At 35.3% G+C, this 22494-nt stretch overlaps 1 protein-coding gene across 1 annotated transcript in view; it reads right to left on the bottom strand.

Moving 5' to 3' along the window:
* Positions 1–8631: 8631 nt before the first annotated feature.
* LOC145685788 (epoxide hydrolase 4-like) overlaps positions 8632–22494 on the bottom strand; it is a 104173-nt gene continuing 90310 nt past the window's right edge. Inside the window, exon 7 of the mRNA XM_081758318.1 lies at positions 8632–17736. Within this exon, the coding sequence (XP_081614444.1) occupies positions 17558–17736 (179 nt within the window). The 3' untranslated portion in view covers positions 8632–17557. The remainder of the gene's footprint in view (positions 17737–22494) is intronic.

The raw sequence follows: 22494 nt of genomic DNA, 5'->3' as shown, positions 1-22494 counted from the left end.
TGTAGTCTCCTTCGCCCTCTCTCTCTTTTTCCTGCCATTATACCCTCTAGCACGTCCTTCATGATACATTTCCTTCTTAGTCAATGTCCCAACCAGTTTCTCTTCCTCCTCTTAATATCTAAAATTGTCCTTTCCCCCACCGTTTCTAACATCCTCTCATTCGTTTTCCGCTCTACAAAACTAATTCTCTCCAGTCTTTTCCACACCCACATTTCGAAAGTTTCCAATCGTTTCTCACCAATTTTGCTTTATGTCCATGTTTCTGCCCCATACAGCACGATACTCCACACAAAGCATTTTATGAAGCTTTTTCTCAACTCTTTATTCCAGGACCCACAAAATAGTATTTTCTTCCTCCTAAAGGATTCTTTCGCCATTCCTATCCTTCCTTTTACTTCACGTTTACACTTCATATCATCACTAATAATACTACCCAGGTATCGAAAACTAGTCACCCGTTCTATTTTCTTCCCTCCTACTTCTATATTTGACATCGACCCCTTCTTTCCAATTACCCTGGCTTCTGTCTTTCTAACATTTATTTTCATCCCATACTCTTCACAGCCCTTTCTCAAGTTTTCTAACATCTTACAGATTTTCTCGCCAGATTCTGCAACAATCACCATATCATCTGTAAACTGTATACACCTAATCGTTCTACCTCCTACTGAAATGCCCTCTTCATACTGTATGCTCTTTATCACTCTCTTCTAGGTATATATTAAATAATGTAGACCAGAGACAGCATTCCTGTCGAACTCCCCTCCCTTCCAATTGCACTCCTTTCTGTTATTTCCTCTCCTATTCTAGCACTTACTTGTTGATTCATATGTAAGTTTCTTTTGAGTCTTCCATTCCAACCCAATCTTCTTTAGAAGTTCCATCATCAATTCCCAATTCACGTTTTCAAAACTCTTTTCTAGATCAATAAATACCACATACACCTCTTTTCCTTTTTATATAAACCTTTCACCGATCACCCTTAATAATCCAATTACATCTCGTGTGCCCTTACCTCTCCTGAACCCGAACTGTTCTTCCTCAACTTCTTCATTTGTTCTTCAATACAATCTTCTGTTTAGAATTCAAAGCAAAATTTTTGCTGCATGCGATATCAGACTAATAGTTCTATAATTCTCACATCTCTTTGGGTTCGATTTCTTAGCCATCGATATGATGATCATTTTCAAGAAGTCTTTTGGCCACACTCTTGTTGCGTATATTTCAGTGCACAGACGGAACAATTCCTTGTTGCCCTTGTGGAGCCGCTGTGGCTCCGTGGTAGAGTGTTCTCCTCTGGTGCTTGGGATCCCTGGTTCAATCCCAGCTCGCGCCAAGTGGGCTTTGTGGTAGACAAACACCGTGCGTGGAGGTTTTCTCGGGGTTCTACGGTTTCCTCCCACTTTCTTCATTCCACCCTTTCACTCATTTCTCATCATCACTGTCTCTTTTAGCCTAACCGGCATAATCGTGGGACGTAAAATTGAAATATTTAATTTTCATTTTTTCTTTCTTGCTCTTGTCTCCCATACTTCTAATGAATTCGATTGAGATCCCGGTTGCCTTTTCAATCATAATCTCAGACATAGCTATTTCAAACTCATTCCAAAGAACGCTAAACCCTTTATCATCCTCACATACCTCATTTCCTACTTGAACATCTAGGCCACGTGGTCTATTCCTATTCTCATATAAGTAGTCAATATATTATTTCCATCTTCCTAAAACTTCTTTTTTCGCTGACTACTTCCCACTCTTATTTTGTACATACATTGTAATACCCTTTTGCTTCCTCCGAAGTTCCATAGATTTTACCTCCTTGTATACTCGCGAACAAAAGTGCATTTACACTTCCTTTTTTTTACATCCTTCAATGTTAGACAGCCAACACTGCAATGAAGATTAGTTGGTAGAGACCTAAGTAAGGAGTTCTACAAGCGCTCCAATGTGTTCAAAAGATGTCAGTGTAAATGCAAAAAAAAGTAGGATAAAATACAAGTCTCTGCAATGAATAAAAATTGAGAAGACACCATTTTGTATTTATAGAGTTATCGATATCATGAGAAAGTTACAAAGTGATTTTTATTTAGCTTTAAACATACCAAGGAAAAATCAATGTTGTTCAAAACTTATTTTGTTTCACATGATGTAGTATTATGCAAAATCTCAGGATGTTTTACATCATTCATTTCAACATTACCTTCACTTTTGTTCATTTTCAATTTTAATATCTTTACTGAAACTTCATGATATATATAAAAAATATATATCACGTCGTGCGGGGTGATTTGACTCCTATCTTTGTTTTGAGAAAATTTCCTTTATCTGCAAAATCATTATCAGTATTTATTCTTTAAAGCATTATTATTATGTTCCATTCACACATTAAAGCTAACAAGAATATTTTCCGTTCTTTTATTATTGATTTCCAGTGTGTTCGAAAAATGCAATCGAAAAAACAAAATTGACAATCTAAGAAAGTAAAGAAGAGATGTGCAGTGTGTGACAGTTTAGTTTATAAAAACCATTGCATCAATAGAAAACGTCATATGTTTCTAATATGACAAATAGTAAAAATGTATATATATATTAATAGCATTTCATGAGGACATAGCATGAGTTTGTGTAATGTAATATCCACTTAATAATAGAAGCTTGTGTCTATTAGAAGCATTTACGATATTAAAGGAACACAAGTTCTCTCTTGTAGAACGCCGTAATATATCCTATACAATACTATTTCTTGCTATATTCTAAGTAATCGAGAACTGTAATTTAGTAAAGAAGAATAAACAAAATAAAGTAAAACATAAACAAATATGAATATGGATGACTGTTTCTGATAATATTTCAATAAGATTTAACTCCACCATCTTGGTTAATGTGAGCATGATTATAATATCTCATCTCTAGATGGAGAATTTCGAGCAAAGAGAATTTATCATTTACCATGTAGGAACAAATTAAATTTAAAAGTATTATTTGGAAGTAGAGTGGATTTGAACCGAAGACTTTGGGATCACAAGATCAGCGTCTATAACACCTCGACCATTCTTCCACTACTGATGAAGTCACCGAACTTGATAATTGTCTTCACAAAATGGTCGGGAAAAAAACGAAAAAAATGTTTAAATAGAAACAAATAGAAATGAGAACAGACACGCTTCCGAATGAAGGTTAGAGTAGTCAAGTCTCGGTTAGGATAACCCTTTTGATGAAGTCTTGTGGGGTACTAGTAACTGAGCAGTAATTGGTTAAATCATACTTTGCTCTTTTAACCATTCTGATACAAGTCTTTGTGGTAAGAAATCTTTCACATCCTTGTAAAGTGGGATCACATAATATACAGTAGTTAACTCTTATATTCTCTTTGTAAAATTTCAGATGAATTTAGCAACAAAACGAAAACAATTCAAAAGTGTACCAGAACTTGTGAAAAACTCATCAGTGGCACTTGTTTTCTTTTTAGAAAACCAAAAGATTACGTTTACTGTAAGATTATAATTATGTTGTTGTTGTTGTATGATTGTTTAAAAACAAAATGCATCGAAGAATGATATGCGTATTTTTATTTACTTAAAATAGAACCCATTTGACACAAGTCAGAATTTGTTTAAAAAACTTCTCCATAATGTTGAAAGAATCTTCCACAGGAAAACTCCTTCAAATGACCAGCTAAAGCTTTTTAATTTTTTTAAAAGCAATGATGCCAAATTTTGTAGGTGGAATTAATTCAGTAGGTGAAGGGATGATGTAATGCTGAGAGTCACTCCAATCCGGAAGAGCTGACGGAATATTACTGTCGAATGAAGCAGAGCATTATCATGCAGCAAGTACAGGTCAAAAACAGCGATGAACGACAAGCTGCAATGGCTCTACTATAGTTAGGATGCGACATATTTTACTGCAATACGTTAGTCTTCTTTAACTAATTTCAAAGAACTATTTACTTATTACTTTGACGGATGGTTTGTAACTAATACCAGTAGGCTCACACTGTCACTTCGCGTATTCATCGAGAAAGGCTTCTTCTGCATAGTTTTACTGAGCTGCGATAGATGGCATTAGTAGGATTACGATAAACGATTTAGTGTTGAAACTTTTTACCAGATTATGTATATGCAACTTAATCAACCCTCATTAGACACATAAGATGTACCTGAAACAGAAGAAATGCAAGTAAGGGAGTAAAAAGATTGCTCTCTTTTTTGCAACATATTTACGTACTATAACGCAGAACAGTTAAATGAACTCGAGCTAGCCAATAAAATAACATTTTTTCCAGCATCTTAGACCTATGGAGATCAGTCAAAATATTCCCGAAATGTTGTTCTAGTTTTGGCATTTGTGACGCAATTACAATGAATCTTGTACAGTGCAGTCTTTAGGTTGCCTAATTATGAATTTGACAAGTATTGAATAATGCAAGAGTAATTTAGCTGAACGAAGCAGAGTGTGGTGATCAGTTGGTGGAATTTCTCAGATCGAGCAACGCGCAAACATCGAGTTCATGTGCAAATTGGGGAAAATGTGCTTCAGAGACTTTTGATAGCCTTAAAAACAGTTTAGCACCATCAAATGTTTGGCTGTTTCCAAAGCTAAAAATGAACCTTTCCCGTTCTGTCAACCCAGAAGAGATTAAAACCAACGGGATGCCTGAACTTCGGAAGATACCAAAATAGAACTTTTGTCTAGGGATGCGCACGAGACGAGTCGAGACACGGCTCTTCCAATAGAGAAATATGTATTTTTCGAGTCAAGACATCACTTTTACAGCACATTTTCGAGACGAGACAGGCACAAAGCTTGTTTCATGCGCATCCCTACTTTTGTCAGAGTTTCCACCAATCGAAAGAGCGGTGGAAAAAGTGTGTGGGGGTTCCGAAGGTGCTAACTTTGAAGGCAATTCAGTAAATGTGTATTTATATTGTGGTAATAAAGAGTTTGGGAACTTTTTGACTCTTCCTCGTATACATATAGAATTTTCCTTGTGAGTTGAGACTACCAATGTCAATTGGTATATCGATACTTGTCGATTGGTATATCGTTGAACAGATGGAGTCAAGTAGTCTTCTAATGAGGAGTATTATCTTCTTTCATGATAATGCTTAATTAATAGTACACAATATAGGCCTACACTCCAAAAATTCCATTAAGAGTTCTGATCCATTCACCCAAAGCTCGTTTCTGTCTCACGCGACTTCTCTAAGTTTGGGGTGATCCATTTTTGGTCAGATCAAGAAGCACAGGAAACTGTAGCAGCATTAGCTCGAATTACAAAAGTGCATTGAAATGTATTTTTTATTACTACTACTACTACTACTACTACTACTACTACTACTACTAATAATAATAATAATAATAATAATAATAATAATAATAATAATAATAAGAAGAAGAAGAAGAAGAAGAAGAAGAAGAAACGCAAAAGTTGTTCTTCCTTTCTTTCTATTTTAAACTTTTCTTTAACGATTTTTTCTCGCCAAACACTCTCTTAAAAAAAACTCTAATCTCCTTTTCTCCCCTTTCCTAAAGGGAGCATGGTTGTTCAGTGGTAGAGCGTCACTTCTCATGCAAAAGTTATTGCTTTCATACCAACTCATGTGACTGTGTGTGATGAACGGCTTGTGCACGTGGGATTTCTCGAGATTCTTCCATCCCCTCCCACATTCACATTCCACCAATGCTTTCAGAAGTCATTCACTGTCATTAATCACCCATCTCTTTTAGCCTAAAAGGAATAAGTGTGGATCTAGAGATTTCATATCATTTCCTTCTCTTTTCCAGACTCTTTACTCCTTTCTCGCCTTACCCTGTCTTCAGTGGCGTATTTAGGGGGCTATCGGGTTCAAATTGATTAGTTTCTCGCATTCCACGTACAATAATAATCCTTCTTACCACTTCTAAGAATTTCATTGACTTTTCATTTTCTTATCCTCTTTGTTCAGAAATAATAAGTATTTGTCAAATTTCATTCCATGTAAGAAATACGTACTTTTTTCTTTCTTTCGTCCATTCTACTTTTCTGTTTCTTTTTCTTAGTTGTTACTTCCTTTCGTTTCTCCTATCATACTTTCGACCGTTGTTAGTTGTGATTCAAGTCGCACGTCGTCAGAAACACCAAAAGTAAAGAAGTTTGTATCTTAACATAGGCCCTAATCACCATACTGTTCACAAGGAGCTGTTTAAAAAAATGTAAAGTTATTAAATTAGTTGTAAAAAAATTATGTAAGAACAAAAAGTTTTATGTTGTTTAATAAAATCTGCTTTTATTACTTTATATCGTTATATGATTGAGTACAATGGTTCAGGACATTAGTACACACATCTTAAATTTGGGAGGAATCTCTCTCTCTTTAATGGGTATAAATTATCAATTTCGGAGGTGTTTGACCTTCCCTTTTGATGACGTCTTATATCCTTCTATTGTTCGTAACTGTTTTATTCTTTGATTATTTCATTCAAATTTTGCCTTTTCCTTCAAACGACTTTCATTTCTTTTCCTTATCGCCGGATCTGTTATTTAAACGATAGGTTACTTATTTTTCTAAAATGTGCCACCAAAGAATTTCATACCTCCCCCCGCGCATTTAGGTATTGTCTTACCTTTCAGTTATTTCTGCCCCCTCCCCACTCTCACTTAATGTTTTAATTCCTCGTACCTGGAAGTGTTATTATGTAAATATTAAAGGAAGAAAAATGAATTTCATTAAAATTTGTCGGCACATAAATGCTTATTCACGTGTTGTGCATAGCCCCCACCTTCATGAAACAAAATCCTAAATACGCCACTGCCTGTCTTAAAGTGGAAAAAGGATACAACCGTCTTTCTTGCCTTCTTTCATAATTTGCCTCTTCCAAAGGAGAAAAACTTGCCTTTCATTTCCAGCATGTGTGTGATCAAGATGGAACATGGGATTTTCTCGGAGTTTTTCCGTCAATTTCTTTCTTTCCTTCTACGTGTTTCAAACGACTTTCATTTCTCTGACTGACCCACACCATGGTAAAAATAAATTGTGTGGAAATCAAACTTGAATCACCAGACCATATGCTAGATTTGTCCAAATCTGCGAGATCGGACAACTTGACCTTTGAGTTCTAGTTAAATGAAGGTCATCGAGTGCAAAATAGAATGAAATTTGGCAAAATGGACAGTCGTACAAAAAAAAAAAAAAAAAAAAAAAGTGAGTTTCGTTTCACAGTGTGAAACTACAGTACAGAACTCCAAACTATATAACTACTGGTTGCAATAAATTGATAAGACAAGTAACAACCTGTTCCTTGGACGTTGAATCAATATCAAAAAGTCATTACTCGCTGTGCCTTACTTTTTTTTTTTTTTTTTTACCGGAAATTATTAATTTGAACCACCTCTGGATTGAGCAGATGGTTAGCGGAGAAGATAGAACCTATTCTTGGGGAGCCGAATCTATTGCAAAAAAACTCGATATTTCTTACCATTTTTGCTCTAAAAGTTTTGGTAGTGTGTTGCGGGTTATGGCAACAGGTCCAGGGAACAGGTTATGGCAATATGCTCTTTTGAGACACTAAATCGATTGCAGGACACCGCTTGCCACTGTCTATTACCATTTTTGTTCTATGGCGATAAGTGTTGAAACCAGAAATGGTTAACCTACTAGTTCATAACATCCAATATATTGGACGCTCTTAAGTGAAAGGTTAATTCAGATGGAAATTATTTTGGACGTGTCCATTCATTTCAAACATAGTGTTAGAATCCGAGGGAACTTTATTCGTCACATACTGTGACAATAATGTTTTTTGTCAACATGTAAGAACAAAAAGTGCAAATGAATTTCTGCACTTTATTTGTGACTTGCACGGTGTAAGTAAAATTTTAAAATGTCATTATTGTTATTACTTGGTATATCCATATTATCTTTGAATATGAAGATCAAAGAACACATACGATCATACGTGAACTTTATTTCTGTAATATTATGGTCTTTATAGACACAAGTATTCCCCTTTCTCCCCTTTTAAGCAGGATAATGTAATCTAGGACATTATTTTTTTACAATTTGGATCTCTGAGTAACAATTTATCACCAAAGTATACTTTAGAACTTTTTGACAAACTTTATTCACTAATGGGTTAATTTAAACCACTTTCGGTTTGAATAGAGGATTAATTGAGATGGAACTTATTCTTGGGACAATGTATCGATTGCAGAAACCGCATCTCGATAATTTTTTACCGTCTTTGCTCTACGGATATCAGTATTGAAACTGGAAGTAACATTAAATTTGAACCACTTCCGGTTTTAGTAGAGTGGTTCGGGATAGTCATGGTACGTTATTTTGAGATACCTAATAATTTGCATCAAAAAACGCTTCTAACGATGTTCCCATTCCTGCTCTATGATGATAAACGCTGAAACCGGAAATGACTAATTTGAGCCACTTCCGGTTTGAATAGAGAGTTAACGGAAGAGAGAGACCATATTCTTGAAAAGGTTAATCGATTGCAGAAAACCGCATCTCGGTATCTCTTACCGTGTTTGCTCTGATACATATCAACAGACGGACGAAGCCGTTCTGTAAGACTTCCGAGCCTTATGGAAGTCTAAAATGGAAAGAATCATTTCAAAAATAAAGAAAAGCCAAAACATTATATTTGCAAAAGTTATATTTTGACAAAATAAATGAAACTCTGTACAAGATTTGCATTGTATGGCACTTCTAATGTAGACTATTTTACATTACGGATAATATAAATACAAAATAGAGAATATCAAACAGTTATATAAGGCCCACTAACCACATGCATTACAATAACAATAATAATAATAACAAATATAAGGCACTCCTCCAGCTAATATTAAACTCATTCTGAATATATAAATTACCACATTTAAACAACTGAGATTCATTGATAAATATGCCGTCGATCAGCCATACATACTGTACCCTTGTCAAGATGAACTCGAATTATAACATAATAACCACCAATTACCCGATTTATATACGCGGTGTTTCAAAAAGAATGACCTAATTTTTGACCCTAATAATTACGGAACATGGGACGTGCCGGCAAGGAAATGAGTGTTGTTTGAATGGGCGTGGCCTAGAGTTTTAGAAAACCGCCGTTAGATGTCAGTCAATGCGTCTTCTCAGTTTGCAGTCAGTCAGAAGTAAGATGGCGTCCGCTCAACAGAAGGCGTTTTGTGTGCTGCAGTTTGCAAAGACTAAGTCAGTGATTTAGCGTCCAGCGTGCTTTTTGTCGGCGTTTAGGCATTGATCCGCCTGCACCCAAAAACTTTCGCCATTGGCATCGAAAATTTGAAGAGACAGGATGCTTGTGCAAAGGTAAGGCCCAACACACACGTTCCGGTATACCGATGAGGTTTACCTGTACAGGTAAACCGGAGCGTCTGTGCCGCCGCTGCAGGCCAAACAGCACAGGCGTAGCGACCTGTGCAGGTGACTGGAGAAGAATCGAAATTCACTTCTTACTATCTGCGCAGGCGTGTAGACCTGAGCGTGTGTGTGTGAGTCACTCCGGCACACCTGTACAGTGGTTTGTTGAGTTGTTGCTAGTTCCTTGAATAGGAAGCGTTGGTCGTCGAAGTCTTGTTTCCTCGCCATTTCTCGGCTATGTTAAAATATACAAGTTTATGTTGCGTGTGTATGCTCTAGTTCACACAGGTATACCTTTCCGGTATACCGATGAGGTTTACCTGACAGGTATATCGTAAGGTGTCCGCCGGGCCTAAGAGTCCAGGTCGGCTTCGCACTTCCGATGAATTGGTGGAATTTAACTATCGTCTAGATGTTGTTCGTGCTGCTGGTGGTGGAGACAGAGTATTTGTAATAGCATAGTTAAAACTTGAAGATTTTGTGAGTATTTTACAATTTATCAAATTTTTGTAGTATGTTTTTGTCAATACATATGGACTTCTAAAATCAGGTCATTCGTTTTGAAACAACCTGTATAACTATACATCTACATGTGAAGTTAAAATAAATTACAATGTGTATTCTTTTTGTATATGATGTGTAGATTTAAACATGTAACTTTTATTTTCCGTATTTTTATTTTAAACTTTATCAATGAAGTTCATACCTTCCATATTAGTATGTAACTTCCAGTACATAGCATATCCAGCACGATGTAACTCAATAGTATCTTAATTCGCTAATAACAACACTAATAACTTCAACTCAACAGGAAAGTCATTATATTTTAAATTTTGTTTCTGTCCTTTCAAAATTGAGAATATGCAATTGCTTTTAAAAAAATATTCCACTTGAATAACATTTATTTATTTAATTTTTAAATACAATAAACTGTGATTTGGTCACCTTTGGTTTAACCAAAAATATCCAATATAAAACGTAGTCAACTTACAATAAGTTTGTAAGATGTATTTAATAAAGAAAGAAAAAATAAGTTATTATACTCACTTTTCTGAAATTTGGTTGCATGATAGAAATTAAAATATGCATAATAATCCCTAATTAAAATTCCAGTCAACGTTCTTATTTATTCAGTAATTCACCGAAATCAAAAGCGTCTAAATGATAATAGCGAACATTCCACTAACCAAAATATTGCACAGACGTCAAACCTAACTTACGCTTATGCTTTCATGTCTATTTAAATCTAATAATAAAGTTTTAAGTAGTTACTTTTCAACCCGGAATGTGTATTTATTTTTGTTTGGCCCATCTGTAAATCTAACAATTAGAAAGACACTAATTGCATAAATACTACATTACGCAATTTACATAAATGTCGCGTACACAAAACCACAAAGCGTCACTGAATTGATGTCAACAACCATTCCAATTTACCTACATCCTATCAGTCAATATATCCTTCGATGTTGCCTGAGGTCCGAAGCTTCCTGAAGTAACAAACTCGTAAAAAACTGAAACTAAATAAAAATCGCAAAATTTCCAAAGCTTATTTCGACCTAACACGCATAGAAGAACGGTACTCTTTTGTCATGTTACATTTTCACGGTTGTAAAGTTACCTTTTCTTACCTTTTCTGCAGTGTTAGAATATATTGTTTTATTTTGAGAGAGATAAAAAAAGGACTGAATGAAAATTCACGATCTGCATACTTACAAACAGAAGAAATTGCCTTATTCCCTGAAACATGGCAACATAAAACTGTTAGCTTCATCGATTACCATACAACCGACCATAAATAAGCTTCATACTGAGTTTCACCGAGTTCTATGCCACCTACAGCAGTTCAACACTGGACAACAACAGTACATGAGGAAATCATACTGACTACACTAAACAATGTACATAAGAATTATAAGAAAAAATGAAATGAAATCTTTGAGTTTTACGTTCCACGATTATGCACGTTAGGCTAAAGGAGACGGTGATGATGAAATAATGAATGAAATAGTGGAATGAAGAAAGTGGGAGAAAACGGGAGAACCCCGAGAAAACTCACGCACACGGTGTTTGTCCACCACAAAGTTCACTTGGCGCGAGCTGGGATCGAACCGGGGGCCCCAAGCACCAGTGTTCTATTCAAACCCATTTTGTACCCCACTGTAGCTCTCGTCCTATATAGATTCCGCTGCTCACAAAGGACGTAAATACTAATCAAGCAATTTAAACTGTAGTTCTAATCCTACACAGCTTCACTGCTGATAAAGGGTAAATACCAATCAATGAATTTAAATTGTAGCTCTCATCCTATATAGCTTCACTGTTTACAAAGGACATAAATACCAATTAACCAACTTGAACTTAACTCTCATCTTACATAGGTTCACTGCTGACAAAGGATGTAAATACCAATAAATGAATTTAGATTGTAGCTCTCCTTCTACACAGCTTCACTACTGACAAAGGATGTAAATACCAATCAATCAATTTATAATGTCGCTCTCCTCCTACACATCTTTACTGATGACAAAGGACGTAAATACTAATCGAGCAATTTAAACTGTAGCTCTCATCGTATATAGCTTCACTGCTGACAAGGGACGTAAATACCAATCAATTAATTTAACCTGTACAACTCGTAATATATAGCTTCGCTGACGACAAATACCGTAAATATCAATCATTTAATGAAAAGAAATTTTTCTGGAAGTATATTAAGACTGACCAGACATCTTTTTCTCTCTCTCTCTCTCGAACACGTTATATATTTGCGAGTCTAAAATGGCATCAGAGATTTACCCAAAAAACATCTTTTTCTTACATCATCTTGTTTAGGGATTTTTTAAAGTTCTTTTTTCTATCTTTTAGAGTTTTTTTTTTTTTTGTCTTCTTAATGTTACGTTGAATGAATCTGTCTTTGTTGTATTTGATTATTCATTGTTGACGCCGATCTGTTGTATTTTCATTCCTTTTATTACTATTTTTATTATGCTCCGCGAACATGGCTCCATGGGAGAGTCGAGAACTTGGAAATGTAAGGATTTTTTAGGAATCAGAATTTGAAGCAAGTGAGGTAATTTGTAGGCACACGGTCATGTTTCTATTAATTATAATCCAAACTAAATTCCTTACTACTGAGGACGTTTGCAGTACACCACTGAAAATTTTAGTGTATTCAACTTTACCGAAACTATTTCTTAAAAGGGATTATTTGGTACATTATATAGCTTTCATTATATTGAACCCCTGTGTTAATACAGAAGAATAAGCTAGGGATAGTTTAATGTTTCAGCATATTCCAGTTTTCTAATAATTACTAATATAAAATTTAACAGTATAGTTTAAAAAGAAAAATGCTTACAATATTTATTAAAACAAGTATCTTACTGACTTTTGACCTCTTGCACAAAACTGCATTCCTTCCTTTCTTTATTCTTACGAAGGACAATACTTTATAAATTAACAACATACATTCTTTTTAGTAGGCATTCATATAAAATATTAAATGCGATATATAATAGGTAAACCTGTTTTCACAAATTTTTAAGTGATTGTGTCGAAGGGAAAATCTTCTGTTTATGAACAGTGTGTGTGAATGCTATGTATCCATGTAGAATAATGTACATTCTAATTTTGCATTATACATGTAAATAATAATACAAGATGGCCAGTAAGTCTTTTAACACCCGAATTAAATGTATGAAACAATGTAAGATGTTGAGATATTTAAGATTTGAACCTTCCACTCTGTTCATTTATGCGGCAACAGTGCTTCTCATGTGAATTGTTACGTGATTGCCCGCGAAGAGAGGAAAATAAAGTCTGTGCGTTGACCAGCTCCTTGTCTTGCCTTTCCGTGTGGTAAACAATAATGGTAGATATCAGTAACTTCACTTTGGAGTAGTGTTTAGTGGCAAGTATGTAGGTCCATAAGCAGAAGCACAAGAACGAAAATATTTCGCAAGTGATGGATAGGATGTAAGTATTATTAACGTAGATATGAAATAAAATAAATGCAGATGTAAAAAGACATTTTGGCCACCCTGTAGTTTGCGAAAAAAAAAAAAAAAAAACGCAAGGAACACTTAAAACTAAATTAGACATATTACAGCTTAGAAAAGAGGTTTGCGAGCAAGATGTCTTGTTACTTAGACGATATGTCATAAGTGTGTGTATATATAAAGTTTCATCGCTTTTTTTTTCTTTCTTTCTTTCTTTCTTTCTTTCTTTCTTACTTTACTTCTTAGCCTAGTTTCCAAGATTACAATTCCACTAAATACCACTAGCAGCCAATAAACTGATTCATATATTACGGAATATTTCGGTTCCACAGTGCGAACCTTTCTCATAAACGTAGTATCCCATACACAACAGTTACAAACAAATAACGCGAAAAACTGCGAATAAAGTAATAGAAAACTCTACTTGTATTGAGATAGATTCTCTCTGTGAAACCATTATGTTCCGTAAGATAACAGTTGTAAAAAAAAAACTAGTAGTTCTTTTTTTAAATTTACAAATTATCACATTGTTTTAAAATAAATAAGGTTCTTAATTGTCTTCCGCGACATTAGCTCACAACGAGCGAGTATAAACAGCACCGTTTGGCCGAAAAGCAAACATGCTACCTTAATTTTTGAAAACTATAATGTACAATGACAAGGACTGCAAGTTCCGCATATCTTTATAGTTTAGTATAAATTTCTAACTACTACTCATTTCACTTGAAATTCTGATTTTTTAATAATTCTTTGCAATTCTTTGACTTTCATTAACAGAGATCTAGGGTAGAGCCGAAACATAAACGCATAAATTATGAAGATATACCTTGTTAATTGCTGCTGGTTACACGATAAATTGTAGTGCGGCACGCTGTGAACTGGCGGGATCAAGTTGTGTGTTTCTTACAGATTAAGTTCAGTGACATAACTAAAGGGGAGCAAACGGGGCTTGTGCCCTGAGCGCCGTATTGGGGGGGGGGGGGGACTAGGCAAATATTTATTTTCACTATAAGGCAAGGAAAGGACTTTTAGCGAACTAAAAATCATTAAAAAATACCTCAGAAACTTAACAGAACAACAAGGACCTACCAACCTTAGGATAATATCCGTAGAAAATAAATTAGCTTCAAAGCTATCTTTTGAAGACACTGTAAAAACTTTTGTAGCCAAAATAGCCCGCCGAGTTAAATTTTAAGTTTTTTTTGTGTTTTCATTTAACTTACATTGATTTAAGCGATTTGTAAAATGTCCGAGTATAATACTCAAGACAACAGCTTGACTGTTTGTCATAATTAAATATTCTATTCTAAAGCAACAGACTGTTGATTCATTCTACACATATGCACATCCCGATATAATTAAAAACAGTGTGATTTGCAGTTATTATGATAAGACTATAAGGATATGTCAAGCATGCTACTTTTAGATTATTTGGGAATCAAATGCTAATTAGTTTGATGTTTTATCTTGTGCTAAAAATTATGTACATCAGTTTTGAAATCAAGCTTTAGCACGTAAAGAAAAAGTAGAGTGGGAGAATTACTGTGTCATGCCAATAGCAGATGTAGTCGGGGAGCGTTTTGGTTTGGATAATCAGAGGGGGGGGGGGAGTAAGGCGAGTTCCTGTCCCGGGGCGACAACTAGCCTATTTGCGTCGTTGATTGAGTTGGCAACCTTCCGTGCCTGAACAAAAGAACTCGCAACTATAGCCCACCGGTTGGTTCTTCGCATATCATACGACCACTTGACAAGTTATAGCAGTGATTGACAAGGCGTATGTTCACTGTTCTTCTTCGGGAGTCCATTCTGTTATAGTTCCTATATTCTTCTATAGGGTAGAATAAGTTTAATCAGATAAATTAAGACTTAAATCATTAGTTAGTTAATAATTACAATGTAGTTAGGAATTTTATTTTATTTATTTATTTTCATTCATGTTGTATGTCTTGTGCTGTGGTTTCAAACCCAACCCCCTGTCCTTGTCCTTGTCCTCGAAAAAGTAAAGAGTGATGAAATAAAGGTTGAAGAATGATATTGCAATGATGATAACCCGTTTCGGTGCTGAAACTGAAGAGGCGCGTCTGAGCAATGGAAAAGAAAAAGTTCGTTGACGGTTCAACTACTTCTATTTTGATCCTTCGTGAATAGGGGTCAAAAGATGAGCCAAAAGCTTGGAAGTACAAGGAATTTCCATTAATTAAAATTTAAAGTAAGTTAAATGACTTTAAAGAAAAACTAATGAGTGTGTTAGCATATTGTCTGAAGTTGTACTTACATATGCGCGATGCTTTCGTTAAACGGGAGATAATTTAGATAATTACTGAGATCTTCATTGGTGCTGATTAGATGCAAATTATTGCTCTTTTTATCTTATATTTGCTTCAACTAATATGCGGTAAGAACTGTTTCGTTGTAAGTAAATATCGATACAGTCAGGGCTGTAGTCGAGGGTACACGACGGCACACGCCGTATACCTTATGCTAAATCTTAGTCATGAGAGTGTACCTTCTGCTTCAAAGTGTATTGTTTCGTTTATTTATTTATTTAATCGGGCCATGACTCCAATTATAAAGTGACTATATCACCTCTTCTCTCTTATATTTTTAGCAGGTGATCAAATGTATGAGTCATGAAAAAAAAAAAAAATCCGGGGCGATTTTTTCTGTTCCTTCTCGGAGTGGGTGGGTTCCTTTTCCGTACCTACCCATTTACATATGTTATTAACGCTGTCATCAAGAAAATAGAATGAAATGCGTTAGGCTATAAAACAGTAACGTATTCTTTATATTAAATTAATTAATACATACTATTTACATTGTTCATTAAAAAATGCCTTCAATGTATCTTATGACAATGATACATGATCACAAATCAGCGCATATACTCTGAAAATTTTAGGACTACAGCACTGGATACAGTATCCAGAGTAATAAAAACATGGCGCAATGCTACGTACAAATTTACGTTTAATATACTGTAACGTACATCAACTTTTAATATGCTTTCATTTCACACATTCTCTACTAGCATTTGAAGAAATATACTAGGCTAATCTTGGCTAATCTAGAAGTTTCCAAACAGAAGAAGAGTACACGCCTGTGTCTGCTGCAATTGTACCTACAAGAAAGCTTACAGAAACGGGTGTTCAATTTTTATTTTTAAATCTAGACTATATACTTATTAAAGTCAAAATACTTCGGAAACATCAACTATCATGACCATGTTTCCTTGTTTCTCTTATGTGCTATGAACACTGTCTTTAACTGTTAGAAATAATAAGGAAAAAGTAGACCCTATTCTAACTCACTTCATGGGGTTTTCACTTGGACGTAGAAAACTTCACAAAAATTATTACAAGTTACTATATGCAGGCCCGTATTTACGCACAGGTCACAGGAGCTCGGGCCCAGGGTGACAAATTTTCAAAGGCGGCATACTAAAATAATAGACTATATGGTATGCGAAATTTACGAAGTATGGTATGTCAACGAAAGAGAAATTTACGGGAGATCTATTTTCAACACAATGTTGGAACCACATCGCAACCGAGTTTTCTTGTTACGACGTTACTGGCGCTAAAGGAAGCTGAGGCTATTGCCCAGTGGCTCTCATCGTAATTTGCATTTGGTTCTATACGCCCCGCCCTGTTGCTGGTGGCTGAATGTATGCAGACGCGGTCATATAGTTTAGATCTATACTTCATGAATATCAACAGATAAGGACGATGGGACGCAAAGTTTTCCTGGGCTCAGGGGCGTAAAGTACATAAATATGGACCTTCCTGTATGTAACACACACTTGGACAAGCATACTAACTTAAGTTCACAAAACACTTTCACACTCTGTAAGAAAACAAATTCCGACACTTATTACACACTGTTTTTCCTACAATTATGGACATTACACACAGAGCAAAACACGATAGTACTTCCCCCAGAAACAAACTCCTCAATTTTACAAGTATTCCATTTACAAACACACATCCATCCACAACATAGGAATCATCACCTATTACGCATTTAGTATAAGTTTTTCACAATAAGTCTCTTTTCCACACTGAGTATACACTTTCTTTTGTTGTTGCAGTATTACAAAAATATCCCAAGATTTATGTATATATATATATACCTCTTTATTTAACTATAAATAACTACAAACCCTTAGACGAGTAACAGTCAGCTTGGTGTTTGACCATAGTAGAGAGCTCTGACAGGTAAACTTGCTGTGACGCCAGTTTTCTTCGTGACGGCGTCCAACACTGAGTTTCCATACTTCATTGTAGAACTGACAGCGCCAAAGACCTTGTTCACTATTCCTCGTGAAACTGGGGCTTCTACAGGTTTAGATTCTGGAACTAATGACACAAAAATTTCTATTAAAGTCCACAGTAACGAAATAAGTAATCAAGGAAAAGTATACTAAAGACACAAGTTCAAAAACAAAAATTTATTTAAATACGAGAATCACTGCAAAAGTCATGGTAAAAAATTCTGAAATATGCAACTGGAAGGTTAGTTGATATGTAGGGAGACGGATGAACACACACACCACCATAAAGATATAGCATGAGAAAAAATACGAAGATAATTGTAGTTTTACACATCTTTCGTTGTCAATTGCAACAGTATACAATAGTACATTACAAACTACGCGCATTTCATGGCATCAGGAGTATCCCCAAGACTCCACAAGATGGCAGGTCATCATGACACAGTAACGTGACGTGACGCTAGATGACAGTCCTTTCCAGGAGAAAGAAGCGTGAAGAGAGACCATAGTGTGTGTTGAGCAGCCATTCAGGATGGATGTTACCCGACTTGAACAGCACTCTTGCGTGAAGATTGCAGTTCTCCATGGAAAGAATGCGCGACAATGCCACGAGGAGCTTGTAGAAGCGTTAGGAAATACTGCTTTACTGTACAGAATGATTGCTCAGTGGGTAGACGCATTTTGGCGTGGCAGAGCTACAACAGCCGGCATACACCGATCCGGGCAGCCTGTCAGTGTAAGTACGGACTGTACTCGTATTAGTCCACCAGCGAACGAGTGCGGGCGGCCGATTTTGGAACTAAAATACAAACAACAGTGTTTCTAACCGGATCACTTGTAATTAATCTATTACAGTTGTTTTTGCCCTGTTCATAATAAACCACTTCACGCATATGTTCAAGTTAAGACAAACACAATTTCAAAAGTTATGGAAGTTATTTTCAGAACATTTTAAGGGACTGCAAAAAAAAAAAGTACATACATCCTCCATATTAATATGACAATAACTTGCGAATAAACTAACCTCAGTGTTGTACAAAGAAACACTAAGAACTTCGTAGCATTAGAGTGTAAGGAATTCCTAATTCATCTGTTAACGAAACCTCGAAGTTCATCTTTGTGAATCAAAGTTATACTTTGGCAACTGCGCTTTCATTGTTTAAAGCAAGTTCTATTGTGTAGTTTTGAGATAAGGCGTCTTCGAAATTGCTACCAATTTGGACCATGTGATCGATCGATTGACAGTACCTTCAGTAACAAATTTGCATTGAGATCATTTTCGGATGTGCTGCAAAAGACTGGTGAGAGAGAAACTGATAATCTAACCGCCTCCGAAGGAGATTTGGATCCGCCCCTAATTAAGAGGGTAGATAAAGATAACTTTCTCTGATATCTAACCTGTCATTATTTAGCATGGTTTGGTAATTTAAAAATCCAGTATTTCTACCATATTTAGAAAAAAAATATTTAAAAGAAATAAACCCAATGTTACATTGAGGCGGTAGGGGAGCGATTAAAATTTAAAGTGGGGAGCCTGTCAATTGATTTCTTATAGCTCGTGAAATTAAGAAAAAATGAATTTCATATTAAAAAAGAAATACATTTTCAGGGTAACTCTTACATTCATTATGTTATTATAAAGTTAATGGTATTTTTGAAATTGATTAGAGTGAATAGATATGTATTTAAGAAACAAAACCGCTTGCGTAAGTTTTTCAAAATATCAAGTTAGAAGAACGAAGTTTGTCTTCCACTCCTATCTCATTGCTCAAAGATACCGGCGATGAAACAATTGGCCGGAAATCTACGTAGCACATTTTAGTACTTACCTTGAAATAAAAATACAGCTGTTTAAAGACGATTAATTACCTTTGTCTTTGAATTTCATATGTGCACACAGGATTTGTTAAACAAGACCGTACATCTGATATGTTTGAACTATATGCAACTTATGCTCACGGGCTAAACTCAGTCTTCTGAAGTCAATCGACAAATGATTATGTATTACAGACACAAAGACAACACTAGGCTCCCAAGTTTCAAAATTATATTGTGTATGAAAACAGATAATAGAATTAATTCTTTGTCACAAGAGACCTAGGGTCTGAAAGAAATTCAGAGGGAATTCAAAGGGAATTTCTATACTCATAAATAAAAGTTGTAAATTTATTGTGTATTGAACCAATGATATTTATGCTTACATTACCCATACGCTGATGTTTTATCGATACTTTTATTTCACATTTACCAAAAGGCTGGATTACGATTATAATCCTAAAAGAAAGATACATTGTAATCAGATTTTACAAGGCAATCCCGAAAGACAAGCTATCCAATCCCGTAGCCCTTTAAAAAATTAAGGAAAATTTATTCTTCACTTCTTTTTCCCCCAAAGGGTTCACATTAATCGAAACAATGAAATGAAATTTCTTTAGTTTAACGTCCCATGATTATGCTCTTTATGCTAGAGGAGACAGATGATTAATGAAAGTGAAACATTGTAAAAGTAATTGTTGGGCTCTCACAGAACCACGTACAACAAAGACACATGCGCTAGCCAATAGACCAACGGAGAGAACTTCCACAGTTCTCGAGTGGAAACGTATCGGAATTCTTTCTTGGCTACAACTCAAGAAAATAATTTAGTTGTCAATCGATAGACCTACATTAAAACTAATACAAGCATCGCGAGCCTTAACTTGATTTAAACTTACAGTTACAAGATATTGCGCAAGTATCTAAGCTACCAACCCATAATTAATATTTTAGTCATTACATCTTATTACTGAGTTTTACAGGTTTCTACTGTTTTATAATGAAATCAAATAATACGTAATCATTTTTTTTATATAATCTGCTTAATACACGGTAGAAACTCACTTGTATGCTATCTTGTTCTTAAATTGTTAATTTCCATGTATATGCCATTATCCACAATACATCTGCATTACTGCAGGAATAACCATTACTGCATTCAATAACAACTATATAATTTATGGAGTTCTTTATTAAGCGAAACAGATTAGGCTACTTATAACTTGTAAACTGCAACTTTTGAAAATCGTTGGATACATTGCAGAGTGACGCTCTCCGTTCCCCTGTCCCACCGCGCTTACCTAGAAACTGATGTAAACACTACACTGGCGCCCTCCACGAAAAACCGCACTAATATCCTGGTCAGGTAATACCCTGATCGCATAATGCATGGAGAAAGACAGATGATAGACGCTACAGAAATTACACCGCCATGCTGGTATTGAGAAAGAGCCATTGCGCGGAAGACACTTTTGAACACGTGAAGACATTTCCACAGCAGTGACGCACGAGATCCGAAGATTTGCTCATCGTGAAGCCAGGGGTATTCTGCGTCTTCCACAGCGTTGGCAGTGTGTGATAGATTCTTTGGAAGACTACTTCGAGGGACCGTAAGATGTCACAGCTACGTGTTCCTGCCCTGTACTATTTATGTACTGTTGGAATTGACAATAAAAACACGTTTGAAACGATTTTTTTTTTTCTATATCTTTATGGTGGTGTGTGTGTTCATCCATCTTCGCACATGTAATGTTTAGTTAACATTTTCGAGAAAAAAGTAGTTGCCGCGACTTTTGCAATAACCCTCGTATATAGGATTAAAAAATAATACTTGTCTAAGTGAGTAATGCACCTAAACACGAGAAATTTGGGAAAATAAGATAAACACAAAACACACTTTTCTTTTCACTTAATTTCTCGTGCTGCTAAACTAAAAATATCATAACGAACTTACATCTAAAATATATCACTTCAAAAAATTTACGCGAAAAGTTTGTAATTACAACTAACATTATCATTATAACGAATTTGTTAGACTCCGTAAACTAATTAAGAAAAGATATATTTCAAGCTTATTGTGACGTTATGTCTTGAGTTGATGTAACATAATAAGTAACCTTGCCAATTTTTGGGAATTCCTAAAAAGACAAAAGTCCAAGAATCGACAATGATGGCAAGTGAAGTTTTAGTAATGAATAGAGTTGCCATACGTCCGTATTTTGTACAGACTGTTTGTAATTTTGGGTCCGTGTCCGTATCGTTCAAGGCATGAAATAGGAAAATGTCCGTATTTGACAGTTTTTGGAGCTGCTTGAAAATTTCCGAGTCGGGAATCGCTAAAATCTAGGACGAAAAGATTTGTCTTTTCACAACTTATGTATATAGAGTACATAACTTATGTAACTTTAAGTTACTATTAGCAAAGTAGGTTATGCTTTTAAAAAATGTCTCATTTTTCCGCTGAAAACTGGTTTCGGTGAAAACTTTTGGAAAACACATAAAACTATTTCTGTGGGAACAGAATCGGTTTCCGGAGAACAACGAAACACTATCCTAGTCAGAAATAGAACAATTTTTTGAAAAAAAAAAAAAAAAAAGGAACCGGTTTTGAAGAAACCCGAAACCTGATCCGGTGAAAAACCGAACCGGTTTTGGAGAAAAACGATAACCGGCTTTTCTAAAAACCAAAACCTAAAAACCGGTTTTTGTGCCCACCCCTAGTTCTTTTGCAGTAAAGCTAAAGCAAATATCTTAAACAACTCTCCTACATGGTAGATATGTGATTCTTGCAATAGGGTTCACTACTTTGGATCGACAATAGATATTCTTAATGGCAAAAGAATAAATTAAAAATACAACTTTATAAATTATGTTTAGACATGTTATAATAAGTACCTTGTGTATATTTTATATACTAATAACGTATATGAATAGTCTAAATACGAAATATTGTGTTACTTCGTTGTATTAAACAGATAATATCATGAATATTATTACTGGAACATAGAATACTGTAGTTGGGCAGGAG

Source organism: Thermobia domestica, chromosome 5 (genome assembly GCF_964235325.1).
Source record: "Thermobia domestica chromosome 5, izTheDome1.hap1.1, whole genome shotgun sequence".
NCBI lineage: Eukaryota > Metazoa > Arthropoda > Insecta > Zygentoma > Lepismatidae > Thermobia > Thermobia domestica.
The sequence above is the reverse complement of the archived record's forward strand: the minus strand, read 5'-3'. Positions and strand labels throughout refer to the sequence as shown.